This window comes from Toxoplasma gondii, chromosome V, assembly GCF_000006565.2.
Source record: "Toxoplasma gondii ME49 chromosome V, whole genome shotgun sequence".
Lineage (NCBI taxonomy): Eukaryota > Apicomplexa > Conoidasida > Eucoccidiorida > Sarcocystidae > Toxoplasma > Toxoplasma gondii.
Genome location: NC_031472.1, coordinates 3,105,587 through 3,121,893, shown reverse-complemented (window position 1 = coordinate 3,121,893; position 16,307 = coordinate 3,105,587). Strand labels below are relative to the sequence as shown.

Genomic DNA, 16,307 nt, shown 5'->3' with positions numbered 1-16,307 from the left:
ACATTGACGAAGTGAGAAAGCTGTCGGCAAGAAAAATGGCTCACTTGACGACCGAACAGCGCAAAAGTTCTCCTCCCCCGGGTGGGAACTGGTTAACCGGAACCCCTTAAAAACGCCTGGTGGAAAACCACTATTTCGGGTTTCAGTCACCTCACCGGCTCGTGCCTCGTCCCTTACAGTCTTCGAGGACGCGTGCCGCTTCGCAGACGTATATTCCTCGTGTGAGATTACGACGGAAACCCACGACAGACCAAGGAGCACCACGCAGCAAAATCAGAAGTCAATGCTCTCACGCGCATACAGTCCCTAGAAAATACATCAGCTGCGCTGCGATCATCACCACCTCCTCAACAATTCAAAACTCTTGAGCACGATTCTTTCAGTCCTGACCAATTTCATTTTCCAGCCTTTCCACTCGGCGCTGAAATAGAAGCAGCTGCTGGTGGATCGACGTCTTCTCAGACCTGATATCTGTTAGCAGTTGTTTGAACCTTACATTTTCACCCTTCTGCATGTTAACCTGGAGCTTGAAGTCTTGCTCCATTGCCTTGATTTCAGCAAGGAATCCATTTTTGAGGCTCTCCAGTAATGACTGACACTTGACACTCTCTGAACTTGATTTCGAGGCTACTTTGTTCTGCGTAGCTGCCTCAATGATTTCTTCTCCCCAAGGCCCCGCTACGGAGTTCGCTAATTCCAAGACCTGTAGCATCATCGCACGCTCAACGCCCCGTATATTCAACATTTTAAAGGAGAACTCCTCGTGCCGAATTAAGAGAGGCGCTGTATCAACTCATAGGACGGAGGATAGCGCGAAGTAGAGCTAGCAACTGCTGCGATGTAGAATTGTGTGTCACTGCCATGTCAGGTGTCATCACTAGTTTTTCCGTACCTTTGCTTTCAGCCCTGTAACCTTTCGCGATAGACTATTGGACGCCATATTCACTTCCGCAGATCCATCAACGCAAGGTAATTGTGCAGGGCTCCTTTCCATCCGCTCCATTATCCAAGAAGCTACAAGGTGGCAGGCTTGTGGTTGCACAACTATAGCTCCACGCAGGAAACCAGGCCAGAGAATTATTTGACTAAGCTGAGGCCACCGCAGTGGACTGAGTGGTTGAACGTTCGTTGTCTGGAGGTCTGTGTGTTAGGCAACAAAGCCTATCTTTTACAGCATGCCTGAGCGAACGCCTGATAAGTTTAGGGTGTGCCGTAGAAAGTCTTTAGGGGAGTTGCCAGATTGCTGCAGTTTTCTGCTCCTTTCCTCAGAATCAAATGAGTGTCGAGCAACCAGTAAGCGACAAAGAATAATGACGGAAGAGTTTATTCAAATGGCGTGGCCCCAAACAGGTCCTAGAGACATACCATTATTTGGTCAATCGGTCCAGGTTCACTGCTCTTGCAAATGCACATGACGTAAATACGGGGGTGTCTTAGGCATTAAGTTGAACCCAAGATGAGCCACATGCTCACGAAGTCATAAGATAAAGCTTTGCGAACACTTTTTAGGAAATGCGGGATGCGTGAACATACCAACAGCAACTCTGGTGGAAGCTAATTGCAAGCAGGAAGCCCCAGCAGACGATTCGTAGCTGCAACATGCAACGAAGTAGTCTTTCAAAGGGCTGAACGGCGGGGCCCCATGTGCCAGCTCTACATGCAACAACGCACGGTGTTCCGTTCAGCATATGTTTCTTCAATGTCTAGGCTCGTAGTTTACGTGGTGGCAACATAACGTGTGAGTAGCTGTTATCTCTCCAAGAGACAGTGAAAATTCGTGGCTCCAAAATAGAAGTCACCGATGCAGCACATGGCGCAGTTGCGACCAACATTACGATGCAATGTCAGATCGTGTTCCAAGGCGTACAGTCAGCGAATACTTCCACCAAATTTGCATACACCACAACCTGTTACTCCGGAACGGTCCTCAACCTATCTCTTGAACCGGTGGGTACGGTATTCCCTTCTGGATTCATTCACCGTTGTTCCAGTGACGATACCATGAGTTGGAACGCGCAGGGCCGCTTCATTGCTTCCCCCAGCGCTGTGGCTCCAGGAGGAGACAGTAGTGGCATAAGGGTCACAGATGCCATTTACCGCCTTATAAGGGACGAGCAATACGGAAGTGCCATACGGATCCTTTCACGCCAACTGTCACTGACGCCCGGCAACAGGGCTCTCCTATCGTTGCTGGGGTATTCCTCGTACCAGACGAAAAATTTCGAGATGGCTGCAGACATCTATAAAGAGCTTTCGCAAAGGTTTCCTGACAACGTAACATACCAAGTGGGCGTCTCATGTGCTGTAGTGTCAGGTCGTCATCAAATCCCGGGAGCAGTAATTTTGTCTATCGGATCATGTGAAGATTCTTTGTATGGCCCAATAACCTGCTGCTGGCTCTGTTTTCTTCTCTTGCGATATGCATCACACAGTTCTCCGGGCTGAACTGCCACGAAAAAGCCTGAACAGCTACACCAGCCTACAGAAATCAGGCAACAACGCTGGAATCTTGTAGACTGTCGCGTTGCAATGCGGAAGGCCGATCCTGACCTGATCTCGTACTAGAGGTTCCCACCCTCCCTTCAATTCTTTAACCTCACACCTTCTAAACTCTGCCAAATTGTTCCAAATGTATCCTTTCACCCATGGTCTGTCTGCAATGCTGTATATAGCGGTGCCCCCACGACGATATGATGAATATTTCTCACTATTTGAACAGCGAAACAAGTAACATGCATTTACATACCTCAGGGTAGCGTGTGCGAAAGATTATTTCTAGTCAGTTGTATGCGCACATATCTAAGTTCGCTCCTTTGTGCTCCATCGACGAACTGGCACCCTCAGGTGAATCTGGCGCAGAGCCTTCTCAACCTAGGGGCGCTGGAGGAGGCAGATGCCTTTTGCAGCGCTCTGTCGAAGGCTTCTGGCCCGAATGCTTACCGTGCGGCAATGCTGATGGCCCTGTTGAAGTACCAGGCAGGCGACTGGGAAGGTATGCTGAATAAGCGTCCTCAAGACGCAGTTAATAGATCCTCCAATTGCGTTTCTTGATCCGCCTATGACTCGTTTTTGAAAAGAAAGCTAACGTTTTGTATGAAAGCTGTAGGACCCCTATGTGGATATCTTTGGAAATGCGGACGCAGGCTTAGAATATTGCTTGTCGTCGAATGAGCTTGACGATCATCTGGCTGCAACTCTTCGGGGGGGGCGATTCTGGAAGGAAAAAATGTTTGACCTCGCTCTTGAAGCATTCCAGCGTATAATGAAGACAAATGGCTTTGAACCACAAATGGCGTACAACATTGCCCTCTGCCATTATGAGCAGAGACAGTTTGTTTCTTGTTTACAATATATCGGAGAGATCGCCAAAATGGCCATGGAAAAACATCCGGATATGAACAACGGGTCTTCCGGAAAACCAGGGAAAGAAAACAGTAAAATCTGGTTCGGCAAGACTTCGTCTTTTATGAAGAAATCAGCGTTGGTACGGTGAGCACGGTTTTGATTGACGCATAGAGATGAGTGTTTTCCTGTCAAGAAGCTTCTGTCTGCATTGTAAAGCACAAATCTAGAGTCACTACGGACCATTTTCGCTTGAACGACCACGTGCCAAAAAGCAGCCAATCACCATTGCTGCGAGGCCACACACTGGTTGTGGCTTGTCGAAGTACCCCCACCATTCGCAAAGATAATGCTTGAAGACGCGAAAGCTATCTTTCGTGCTTCTCTCGAGGTTATGTTTTCGCATCTTTCACCCACCTTTGTGGTATATTTCAGTTTGTGGTAGTGCACCAGAGTGGTACACTTCATATTCCTCGGAAACTGGGGCGTCTTCGAACAGGTGGAGGCATTTAACCTTCGAAGAGCTATTGATTTTCTTGTTGGGAAGGTCGACGAAGCAGCAGGAAAACTCGAGCTGATACCCCTTCGTTTACCGGACAGTAAGGAGCCCGATGTCGGTACCTGCAATACTGGTCCTCTGCCATAGTTTAACATTGGTCACAGCCAAGTCTGCTCGCTCTATTTCATGCTGGGCAGCAAAATTTGGAAATATGCTGGCCGTGTGTTTAGCGTGGTTTCTAATGCTTTCTGACTGTGCAGCTTTCGATAAGGTCACCATCCATAACCAAGCTCTATTTCAGAGTGAACACAACGCGGGAGCTACCCTCGACAAGCTACGTTCCCTAGTTGAAAACCCGCCTTGTCTTCCAGAGGTGCTAGTTAATTTGGTAATCCTCTACTGTAGGCAAGTCTGCGAGTACATGCGTCTGGACGTGCTTCTCCATGACTGCTGTGAAAGACGAGGCGACATTCAATAACGTCACTACATGCCCTCGTCAAAGCCAATTTGTGTGGAAAGAAACCGTGTTGTGCACAGGGAAAAACTTTTTGACCTAGCGGCAGATGCGATGGTACGAGAATCTAGCATGCAAAGTCTCCGCTGTCTTGAAAACCCAGCCCTGAGCACTTAGGTACTTCTTCGACCTCAAGCTTTTTCTCAGCAAATAACACTCTCTTGAAATGCAGTTCACAGGTTCGAATAAACACGGTCTAACGTTCTCACAGTAAAACCTAACCCACCCCGCTCCTTCTGTTTATCGGCCCACCCATCGATAAAACGGAAGAAACATAAGCTTTGCGCGTTGCCGGTGGCGCTCCTACCAGCGTGTCGAAGTGGATGGCCACCGTTGATCAACATGCCGGTTCTTCTCGATATGCAGTCATCCACGTAGCTTAGTGCTGGCGGTTGTGTGTCACAATGTTGGCCAGGCTGAAAAGCAGAACATGCTTGAAAAGTATTTGTTGAACGACGAAATCGCGTTTCTGGAGGCACTCATCATCGTAAGCTGCACAGGGTTTCTGGTTTCTGAGTTTCAAGCGGATCCCTTCGTCAACAACACAAGTAGTTGCTTGGGTTAGGCGTCAGATGACGGAGTTCACTAAGCAGGTTTGTTGCTTTTCAAATCACACTATGTACAAACGAGACGTCTCTTGCAGAGACACTTTGCCTGATCACAGCGCACAGTGTCTGGTCGTTTTCTTTTCCGCAACCGGTTTTTCTGCTGGCAGTCCGCTTCGTTTTTGTATAACAGAGTTGCACACACAGGAGTCAAAGTACACCATAGTATCTGGTGCCATATAACAACCTACTACCCATTACGTGCGTATATGCTCCTGTCAGTCGAAGAATTCTCCTGATGTTGCGCTGGAGAGGCTACAAGCCCTCGCAGAGCAGCACCTGGCTACATTGAGGAGAATTAAAAAATCTCTGCAAGTGAGTGTTTTTTCTTCCGTATCAGAGCATTGTGATATACCGCATGGAAACGGATCTAGTCAAGGCTGGAGGAAACTGCCCCATTTCTTGTTGAGTAAGGAGGGAGAGGGACGCACGCTGCGTGTTGCGTTTACGTTGTAGGCATCTGGAAAGGAACATAATCTAAAGAGTCAAAGAGAATCAACCGAGGATCTCCAAAAACACCTGTCCCTGTTCAGTTCCGTGAGGCCAACGCATCAGCAACATTCACGGGCCTCCTTCCGGAAACAGATGCACTCAGGAGCTTTCTCGTCTTACAAGAGGCCGAACAGCTCTGATTTTAAGAGAATGGACGCCATCATCAGGACATCATCGAAACTAGATACTTATTTGGGCTGAGATAGTGTCATTAGATACGCGTGAAACGTGCATGAATCGCCTATTTAGTGCTATTTTGTTATATGCAATACAGGTTCTGATGGCTCAGGCAAACATTCATGTGGAACAGAGAAACTACAAGATGGTCGAGGGGTAAGCCATTTTGCGTCTAGAACGTGACAGGCACCACGCAACACGGCAGGTGCATCTTAAAGTTCGCACAGGAGGCCGTCGATTCCCTATCGTTGCAGTCATCATGGACACAGAAGCTGACTCTTGCTGGTGCTAACTGGCGCCATTGCCTACATGAACACAATGCATTACGGCTAACATGAGTGAAGATAATCGAGCACACACACGACCGATAGAGTGCCAGCTGACCACCGGCGGTGATCAACAAACTTACATGCTACCTTTATTTTTTGTTCGTTTTTCGTTGTCCACTCTTCCAGTCTCCTGCAGCATTCTTCAGATATATGCGAGCTGGATTCTACATGGAAAATGAATATGGCTCACGTCCTCTTTCTTCAGGTGTGCGGTGAGACAACGAGAAAAAAACCAGTTGCATGTATGATGCGGCGCCGTTTGACGCACCACGTCACAACATGACAGAGCCTCAGTTAAGCAAAGAAAGCTGTAGAGTTTTGATCCTTGCACGCCATTCTATTTGTTGAACCAAGCAAATTCGTCAGCACCGGGTGCCTGAATTTTTTTCGGAACCTCTCCATGCGTCTGGGTGCTACCACCTTCCACTTTTACCAAACGCTCAACAGTAATGCCGATAACATGAAGAGGCGCTTATCTTCGAATTTGGGCCTTTCCATTTCTAGTATCGAATTCTCAGTTAGTTAACTTATATATCGCCGTGAATCGTACAGCAGGATCAATCGCCTGGATGTGGGCCTCTTCCACATGCTGGAGAAATAAAACCACTCTAAGTTAAGGACGTCACATTGCAGCATAGCATGTATCGATTGATCGCTCTCCCATCTGAGGCCCCTTCAGGCGTAGTTTCCTTTTCTTCTGCGGTGTCTTTCTGCTAATTTCATTGACTCACAGCAAAAGTACGCAGACGCGATTTGGTACTACGAGCAGAGCCTCGAAGGCAACGAAGACTGCCTCCACACGGTAAAAAGTGTGGTTCTCGCCAACCTCTGCACAGCCTATGTCCACGAGCATCAAAACGCCAAAGCGAAAGCAATTCTTGAGTACGTTTGATTTTTGGGCAAACTTTAACACGGCCAGAAAAGTGCCGGAGGCAGCCTGTCTCCCCATGTCAAGTAGAGGCTTGCGTGGCTGCGAAGGTGTTGCCTTACCAAACGGTTTTTCGCTACTTGGGACGTCACCCGTAAAAGTCTGTGAATGAGGACCCGTCTGACCACCTGAAAACGCACCACAGGGGGTAGCTTCAATCGTATTGTAATCAGAGTGCATCATACCAGCACGCGATCCTGATTGCTACAACAACAACACTGACCTGGTCGACATGTGTGGTAAACGCCTTGAGGTCTATTTTTCGGCCGAAATGTAGTGTCTGTGTCCCACAATGTTTTGCACAACTTTGCACACATTATGCGACTCGTGAGCCACTTCTCGGCGATTCTGTTGAGAGGATGTAATGCCTGGAATATGCGTAAAGGTAACAAGACGCTTCGCTTTCAGCATCAGTTTTTCAGCAACTCGCTAGTTTGATGCTCAGGTTTACAATAAGTTTTTGACTAACTTCGATCCAAGATCATCTGCACGCGATATGCACTCTGCGCTACACTAGACACCGGCAACAGTTTGGTCCAAGATTGAGCATTCCCGAAGCAGCGTGGCGGACCACGCCGAAATGAAAGGATGATAGATCTGCGTCGCAGGTTTGTCTGCTTTGCAGTCGCCTGAAAGAGGAAGAAGTTACCCAAATTAAGAATGCGGAAGCATTTGAGAGAACAGACTGTGCAACGCCATTTCATTCTTGTATCGTGAAACTGGCCATTGGCACTCTGTATTGCGCTGAAAAATCCGCCGATTTCGGACTGCAAATGGTGGTAGAAGCGTTGAACCCTTTGAGCGACAAGCTCCGCCTGGATACCTGGTAGGTTGGTGGCGAGGCATTGGCTATTTAGCTATATTTGTGACCAGAGGGAATCGAAAATAAAGCGAATGACTCTCGAGTTTCTGCATGCATCTGTCATTCAGGTACTACGCGAAAAGATGCCTGCTCGACCTGTCGAATCGCCTGGCTTCACGTTCATGCTTTGTGGCCGACGACACGATTGTGACTGTGCTCAAGTTCTTGCAAGACGTGGATGCGCATGCGCGACGATATACCTCAGGCCGAGTGTTTTCCGCCGTGAAGGTAGGTTATGACTGTCACACTGACCTCATTCTCTCTGTAGCGGCTGACCGATGTTACTTGCGTAGGCGCCCTACTACAAGGGATTCAGTATAAATGTTACGTACCACACAGGGAGGACAGCCTCTACAGAACTGCTCAGCTATGATACGATGAACGCCTGTTAGCCACGTTCGGAAAACGTCGCAGGACATCGGTGGAAGGGAGAACACGTATCGCGTAGCACGTTGAACGTATCTTGCGTGGCGTGGGGTCGACTCACAATCTCTCGCTCTCAACTCGTTTCATCGACAGGGGACAATATTATACCATGCCTCCGGCTCAAGATGGCTGCTGTCATTGTCTTATTTCACACTCACAGCATCGGTGATGCCGTTTTAGGTTTGTTGGCCTAATGATGATATTGACTGTTGCCGCGCAGGGCCGCTCTGCTAGCATGACTATACTCCAGGAGGCAAGACTCTTATTTCATGCACTGTTAAACATTCTGGAGTACACCTGACACATGGTGGCTATGCGCGTACGCAACTGCCAGGAGTACAGGCGGGCGTGGAAAAAAGGCGGGCATTTCACCGTACCACAGTCTCTGCCCTCTGCCAGTAACTATTATCCTTATAGTCTATCGCTTCTCTACCACTGTTCAACTGACACTCGAATTCAAATAAGGGCCGGACTAAAAACGTGCTACACGCGCCGTCTTATTGATGGTAATGGTCGCTTTGCTGTTAGCAAGTGAACCCCCAAAAGCAAGTGTTATTTGTCGTTTCGTGCAAGAAATCCAGACCCTGAAACAGCAAACACATGTGGCAACGTGGGCACTTGCCTCCTCTACAACCAAGGAAATTGCATGCAAACAGGTTCCTTGTGTAGTTCGTGTAGTACCTGAATGATCCTCGAACGGCTGTTCCAGATCCGCCGGGATTCCACATATACCCCTTAGCGGATCGAAACGACACTCCATGACAGGAATACGGATAAGAAAAAAGTGAACGTTCCGTTGAGAATGAGCCATGCCGCAACGCCGCCTTCCAAGAAACTCCCTCTACGAGGACTACGAAACAGGATCGCCCCATAGTGAACACCGTAAAACGGTTCAGATACGGTGATTCTTCTCGAAACCGACTGTTTTCTAATCGACCGAAGAAAACTGAAGACACCCGTTCCCTGATTGACGCTTTCCAATTTGACTGCTCAAATACATTCGTGTTTGTGGAAACGCGTTGGTGAAACGTCGCTGTGTCTAAGCGTTGTCAATACTTCACGCCGCTTCCGAAGTACAGCCCCAACCCCTCCTGAAGACGCTGACAAACCCCAAAACACCTTCCTTCATAGAGAACCAGAAAACAGACGGCGCGCATACTGGCTCTGTTACCGGCAGACGGAGGACTTCCGAAGGCATACCACTGCTAATTTCATTTTGACACTGAAACTGGGATCCTGTGTGCCAACTCGCATGACAAGGAACAGTCCTTGTTACTGCTTGACGGCGCCGCATACTCAAGAACACTGAGCGGCTCAAACCAAGAACGCGGTGAGCACGTATTGGAATTTGACAGTCGCCACAGTAGTGTTACGGGGCACGTTTTCGCTTGTTTCACTGCCGCTTATCTTTTCTGGCAATATCAAATGACAACCTGAATGCACACAGACGCACAGGAGCGGCGCCAATATTGCACGACAGCTGTGAAAAGAAAGAAGCGTAAAAATCCAACCTTTCCCAGCACTCTTGAAAATATTTCGTACATGAGGATGAAAAGACGTGGTCGCACTAATTACAAGCCACCGTGCCCGACACACCACGACATAATCGACGTTACACAGTGGAATGGACCTGCGCCCTCAAACGAATTCTCTCACAGACGCAGCACATGGAGAAAACATTTGATACAACGACTGATAACATTTCCGCGATAAACTCAGAAATCCCATGCCAGCTGTATCCAAATTTCCTTGGTAAAATTGCCCCAATCGATATCGGACATCCGATAAGCCATTGACATAATTCGCTGGAGCTGCCACGAAGCATAGCTTGGGAGGTGCGAGACAGTTTAGTCGTGCCTGCGGTAACTCTCAATCTCCCGTATACTGCGCTTGGACAATGGGTCACGCTATCCGACGTTGTCTTCGTATACATTTTTGCCTCGTTTTAATAACACGCAGCTGCCCATCTTCCTCGCAAACTGTCGGCATCAGCTTTCTTATCAAACAAGATCTTCATCAACAGATGCCGAGCTTCATCAATCTCCGTAGACGCACGCGGTCACATAGTTCGCGCCAGCGCAGACACAAGAAATTGCCAGATAAGCGCAACTCCTTGTATGCCTGACTAGTTTTCAAACGCCACACTGGAAGAGACACCTGTTTCACAGGCTGAAGTGGGCACAAAGTACAATTCGGACATGCGACCACAAAAAACCCACACGGATCTCCGCTTTGCTGCATTGAGAGTGCAGCAATCTCGAACGCCTGATCCGTTTGAAGGGCGCATCTTCTGCCTGCTTTGCCCGATTCTCCACAACTGCAATCGAGTATTTCTATTCAGCACTTGCAGTGGCTCCATGGTATCTGACTGTATTGTCTCGTCGACAGAAAGCCTTCGAATCACGAGTTCTGCATTTGCCCCTCGTGGCTTGTACAGTGAGAAGTGACAACTCCGTCACATGCACAACCCAACTCATTTCTCTGGAGATAAAAATTCCCTTGAGGCGGCACAGTGGCCCACACTCGCGTTCAGAATAGAGGAAGAGACTTGCCAGCGCATTCACTGGAGAAAAATCAATGGGCAAAAGTCTAAACCCTGAATAGCTTCTGCTCAGCCTGTCCCCGTATCGGGTAACATCTTCTGTACGAAGGACATTCACTTTTGGCCAGCTTCTCAAGCCGGTAGACTTCCATTTCTCTCTCCTCAAGTACCGTAAGGTTGCACTAGCTCTCGGTCCCTGTAGCAAAGCCGATGTCAGTTGTCTGCCAAGTGGGTTTGCATCTTCTGGTGTAAGGCGTTCTTCTGCTTCCGCATTAGCGAATATTGGAGCGAATATCTTATCGCGATTCCCTTCGCCTCACTAGAAGAAGGAAGGGAACTGTCTGACTCCTAGCCGCATGTTCTAGCACCGTTGCCCCCCTTACTGCTACCAGGACGAAGCGATTTCCACAACTCAGACACGACAGACTCGCAAACACTCTAGGCGCAACCACACCGGCACGAAACCGCAAGCAGTCTTGGCAGGTGCGAACGGGGAAACACAGAACATGTAGTCAAGAAAGATTAGCACAGTCACAGGGGTTTCCCTAGTCAAAGTAACAAGCACGCAACACACCCTGCCAGCGCAACATGCACATTCACCACAACACTCTTTTCATACAAAAGAAGCACTATGCGTTTCAGCATCCCAACCCTTTCTAATGAGCGCACTTTAACGGTTCAGGAAAGCATGTGGGGAACAGCAACCGAAAGAAGCAGTGAATCACACGCATTCTACCAATGCGTCTTCCTAGCTGCATGACGGTGGAGCTGTCCAGCAACAGCACCGGACCAGATGGTGTTGGCATGGCACTTCGCGTTCGCTTTCCACACGCCACTAACAAAGTGATGCATGCAAACCACCGCCAGAACCAAGCCCTTTACCGTGCTTTACCTCCGGTCCTGTGAATCTTACCTGAGGATCTTCAAGCAAGTGTACACCTTGTCCCGATGTTGGCGTGACGCTGCTTCAAGAACAACATCAGGATTGTCTGACGATGTTAAGACTGCGGAAGAATGCACACGGAACATAGACGACCTTGGTGGTACAGCTGGATATGGAATTTATACGCTGTACATTACGAGGCGAATGTGTCACTTCACATCTTTGTGGCCACTTCGAATAAACTCTTCTTCTGGTTGCCGCAGAGGAGACCGCCCGCGTTGCCAGCACCTACAAGTAACGTTAACTGTGAAATACGTCTGGGACAGAAGTTGAAGTGTCCTCGTTATCAACGAAAAACGCTGCAGCGAAGTGGCTTTCTAACATTCGAACTCCAACAGATGCAGTGTGGTCAAACTGTTTTCGTGGACGAAGTGGCGCTCACCAAGAACACGGTTGAGGTCGCAGTCACCGGTGATAGATGAATGTGAGACCGCGTCGTCACCCTTAAAAATACCAGTCAGATCCTCCATGGGAAGTGACATGTGGGGCAACGGGCTGTCGTCGTCGTCGTTACGCAAGTCAATCGTCTGTAGAGGCAACCGGATACGAGGTAACAATTACGCTTCTACTCTGACAACCTGCATCACTTGCGTGAGGGGTCGGACCTGTATACCATCTACGGCACAGGGCACTAAATAAAGCGCTGTTAATTCCAATTTCTTCACCTCTGCCTGGACACCTCCATCATATCGACTCCCAGAACCTATCGCCAGTGTACCGCATCGCGCACGGATTGGCCCATCAACTGAAAGGTAAACAGGTTCTTCTCTGAAAAACCCAACGAAACGATTTGACTCAGCAAACGTAGCTCCCCTACCGTGAGGAATCGGTCCATGGAGAAGGTCGTCTTCGCTCGAACCCCTGCAAAACAAAAGAACACGCACAACAAACGCGGCCGACACGTTAGATGAGCACGCTACCGTCTAATTAAACACAACAAGACAGAGGAGTCTTTAGAAGGAAAACACTCAACTGCTGAAACTGGCGAACCACCGCAACTCCCCTACAGTTTGCTTCCACGCAAGCTCAATCAGTGGAAAAAATAACAATGAATTCCTGTAAGATGCACACTTTACATTTGAAGCAAGAGATCACTGCAAAATCAAGTCACATTGGTTATTGAACGAGCACATGGCTTAGGACCCTGGTTCTGCCCGCGGACAACGGGGTCGCTGTGTTTCGTTTAGGCAGTCGTGCGGTGTCAGTTCCGAAAAATCAACTCTCTCGGGACCTACCTGTGTCGTTGTCAATGCGCTCAATGGAGAAACCAGCTACTGCTTCCTTCGCAAATTCTTTAACGAGTGCTTGCAATCTCTTCTTCTCTTCCTCCTGGATGGCAACACGCGAGACAGGGCCCTCAATTGAAGTCTAAAAAAAGCGGCATTCCCCACAGAACCGCTGACAGGTGTAACAGTATATCGTACCCCCACGCAGCATCGTACATTCGAATCTCGGCAACGTGTCAACATTTCAAAGGGCATACGATGCGAACATTGATTCGCGCTCATGTTGAGAAACGTGTGCATTTTGAGCACCCCTGAACACCGCTCGTTACACACGTAGGGTCCAGAGACAACGCTGCCCTCAATAAGGCGTGCAACGCGGGTTACAAATCAGTGCAGTTTGATATCGTCGTACACAAGCACTGCAAACCACGCCGAGTGCCCGCCCCGTCAACGTCATTACCTTTTCTTCTGGTGTCAATTCAGACAGTTTCGTGGGCACTCTGTCATTTGCGGAAAGACTCTTAGCTGGAGACATTGGCGGTGGAACGCTGCCATCCCCGTCAAACGCCTTTGACCGGGTAGCAACTCTGGCTGGGGGAGAGGGCTCTCGCCTTTTGGAGGCTGCTCGGGCAAGTGACGGGGCCCTGTATGGCGGCTTTGCCGAGGTCGACTGTAGTTCAAGTGGAGTGGTGCCCTGACGTTCGTCAAAAGATGTGCGTGTGGGTGGAAACTGACCTCCGGAACGCAACCTGTTAAGCGAAGTCTGGGAGCGTGTCTCCGGAGACCGTTCCGATTTCTGGGGCAACGACGCAGCCACCCGTGAGGTCTGGCGGCTGGGCTGTGACCGGTGACACTGAGCCGCTGACGCAAAAGTAGCGCAGGAAACAGAGTAACACAAACCCAACATTAACAAGAAAACGATAGTAGCGCGACCACATCGTATTACTACAAGTAGGGACTGCCTACGTTTTCTTCATCCGCAGTGACAATCACAAATCGTGAAAATCGCGACCTCAAACTGACACGTCTATGTATAAATATACATATTGCGCACCATCTCTCCTGCCCAAGGCATCTTTCAGTTTCAAGTTGATAAGGGCAAGGAAATGTACGACCCCTGACGCCAGGTGTTGTTCTGTTGAGCTGTGTCAGCATGGCACTGAGGAACTGTTAACGACGAGGTCACTGCGGCATTCACGACGCTCAAGAGAAAGGTTGACTTCAGACGCATGACAGATCGATGTGTCTACCAGTCATCAGCAAGCAGCGTTCGGTTTGCTTCGCCGTGCAAACTGGATATCCATTTGAAGCGCACCCGCACGACAGACACCTAGCGTCTTCTGTTGTGCCACAGTTTACTACGTGGACGAAAATACACTCACCTGGCGCAACGGGCATTTCATCATCGCTATGGAAATCGAGAAGGTCGCTGTCTGCACCAGAAAATGACAGTTCGACGCCAGACAAGGCCAGAGAGAGAATAGGTAACCGTGTGGAGCACATTCCCAGCAGATCCCTGCTACGTGTGAATGAGTGGTTCGTACCGGCACCAATGTTCTCCACCGCAAGAAAGGAAAAGGGTTGCTCGGTCGAGAGCCACCGGCTTGCCAGTCCCATAAGAAGACTTGTGTGTACTTACAACTCCCACTAAATCGCTACACACAGTTTATCCCCACCGGTCGACACTCCCATTGGAGACATGTTTGCAAATCGTAAAAAACTCACTCTTTCCTTGGTCTATTTGCGGCGGAACATTGCCTCCCGAATGGCTCCAAGTGGCTGTGTGGAACAGAGTCACTGAACACTCTACCAGACAACCAGCACGTGTGCAAGGTACTTACCGGAGAGGCCAATCTTGGGTGAAATGCGGTCGGTCATCCACACGTCCCGATCATCATCGGCACACAGTCCGCAGCAGTCCATGTTTGATGAATTTTTCTGTTTGAAACCTGAAGGTCAACTTTCTTGTCCTCAAGGAACGGCTGATGGGAGGCGAGAGACTTTCGGGGACCTGCAATCGACGGCAGCCTTTCCGATGTCGACTGAACAACGCCCGTCTCAACGGGCACTGAGGAAGAAAGCTTTGTGTATACCCTTCCCCGATGCGTTGCTATGTGGTTTGAAAAAAGAAGATCGTAGAGAGGGATGGGCTGACGATGACGCAGTGAAACTCCGCAGCGTCTCCTGGTGTATATTCGACACTGCAGCGGCATCTAATTCCGAGAGAACAACGACAGGAAACCTCTCTTGGACGCACCCGCAAACAGGAGAGACAACTGCGGAACCAAAAGAGTCACCGGAACAAATCCTGAGCATGTAGATGCACGGAATTTAAGGGGCACCCACGGCTGTTTTTCGCGTGTTCGCTGCACGGAGCGGCTGTCACTTCGTTCCGCGCGCAGGAGAGACGGGAATGAGAAGGCAGAAAACTGCCCTTCTTCATTCAGGACGTCAGGCAGAAAACAAAAAAGAAGGAAATCGTTTTGTTCCGATCTGTACATCCGATCCAGCCTCTTTCCGTAGAAGAACCTTGAAAACTCAGACCAACTTAGAAGTTGCAGGTCAGGATTCGCCGCAGGCACGCGCGTGTCGTCTGGCTCGTGCTCAGGCACGGAGTTCTCCCGCTCCGCTCTTTACTGGCTTGTGAGGAAGTTCGTCATCAAATGAATTCGAAAATCCCCCCTCAAAACATGCCGATTCACCAAATATGCCTAGATATCTGCGGCGACAAGCGGCTTTTCTGCATGTTTGCGTAGCTCCCCGCCTACTTGCGCGCCACCGCAGAGTCGCCGCTCTCTCAAGCTGGTCCTCGAGCTCGAACTGGGACAGGCGTCGCGGGAGCAGGCGACCCGCGCAGCTGGTTTCTTCCGCCAAAGATCAGAGGACGTAAAACCAGAGTGACCCTTTCTCCGGCCGTTCTCTGTCTTGCCGTCTCGGTGTCTCTCGTCTGTCTTCCGCCTCCCTTTAAACTACATGCGGAGCTCAAGAGAACGCGCGTGCTTCTCGCAAACAAAAGAAAACCTCGTGGCCCTACCTCTCGCAAATCGCTGTGGCAGCTGTAGAGACTGCTAGGCTGGCATCTCAAGCACCAGAATATTAATCGATTCTTCAGTATGCTCCGGAAAACCGAGAGAAAGAAACAGGCAGTCGTCGGACAAATGTGCCTGCTCTTCAAATCTACCCCAACTCCGTCAGAGGGGCAGCTTTTTGGAGAGACAGGTCACCATATTGTGCCGGGGGATGCTCGAAGGATCTGCTTTCCGGCTCGTTTGGGAAGGACCAACGCGCGTTCACACGATCACGGGCCAGCTTTTCTAGAGTGCTCTGCCACCTAGAAGGTTGCCGTACGCATTTTCTGGCTTTAGAAGTTGCTCTCTAAATGTCTAAAAACCCTTTGCGACGGAGACAAGCTGGCCAGCGAA

At 49.4% G+C, this 16,307-nt stretch overlaps 3 protein-coding genes across 3 annotated transcripts; 1 reads left to right on the top strand and 2 right to left on the bottom strand.

Annotated features, from left to right (window-relative positions):
* Window positions 1-379: 379 nt before the first annotated feature.
* TGME49_283495 (hypothetical protein) lies at window positions 380-745 on the bottom strand (the record flags this gene model as incomplete). The annotated part of the gene is made up of 1 exon (XM_018781899.1): window positions 380-745. One exon carries the CDS (start codon window positions 743-745, stop codon window positions 380-382), a length of 366 nt encoding a protein of 121 aa, XP_018637754.1.
* A 1,256-nt stretch (window positions 746-2,001) lies between these two features.
* Window positions 2,002-8,069, top strand: TGME49_283500 (tetratricopeptide repeat-containing protein; the record flags this gene model as incomplete). Its single annotated transcript, XM_018781900.1, has 12 exons — window positions 2,002-2,286; window positions 2,845-2,992; window positions 3,144-3,484; window positions 3,842-3,941; window positions 4,102-4,229; window positions 4,771-4,842; window positions 5,183-5,275; window positions 5,727-5,785; window positions 6,085-6,163; window positions 6,692-6,840; window positions 7,512-7,712; window positions 7,817-8,069. The coding sequence occupies 12 exons, from the start codon at window positions 2,002-2,004 to the stop codon at window positions 8,067-8,069; spliced, it is 1,908 nt and encodes a 635-aa protein (XP_018637753.1).
* A 643-nt stretch (window positions 8,070-8,712) lies between these two features.
* TGME49_283510 (hypothetical protein) lies at window positions 8,713-15,612 on the bottom strand. Its single transcript, XM_002369069.1, has 8 exons — window positions 14,727-15,612; window positions 14,268-14,318; window positions 13,346-13,746; window positions 12,895-12,988; window positions 12,477-12,520; window positions 12,042-12,186; window positions 11,630-11,720; window positions 8,713-9,607 (listed from the first exon to the last, which is right to left on the bottom strand). The coding sequence occupies exons 1-8, from the start codon at window positions 14,806-14,808 to the stop codon at window positions 9,568-9,570; spliced, it is 948 nt and encodes a 315-aa protein (XP_002369110.1). The 5' UTR covers window positions 14,809-15,612; the 3' UTR covers window positions 8,713-9,567.
* Window positions 15,613-16,307: the final 695 nt, after the last annotated feature.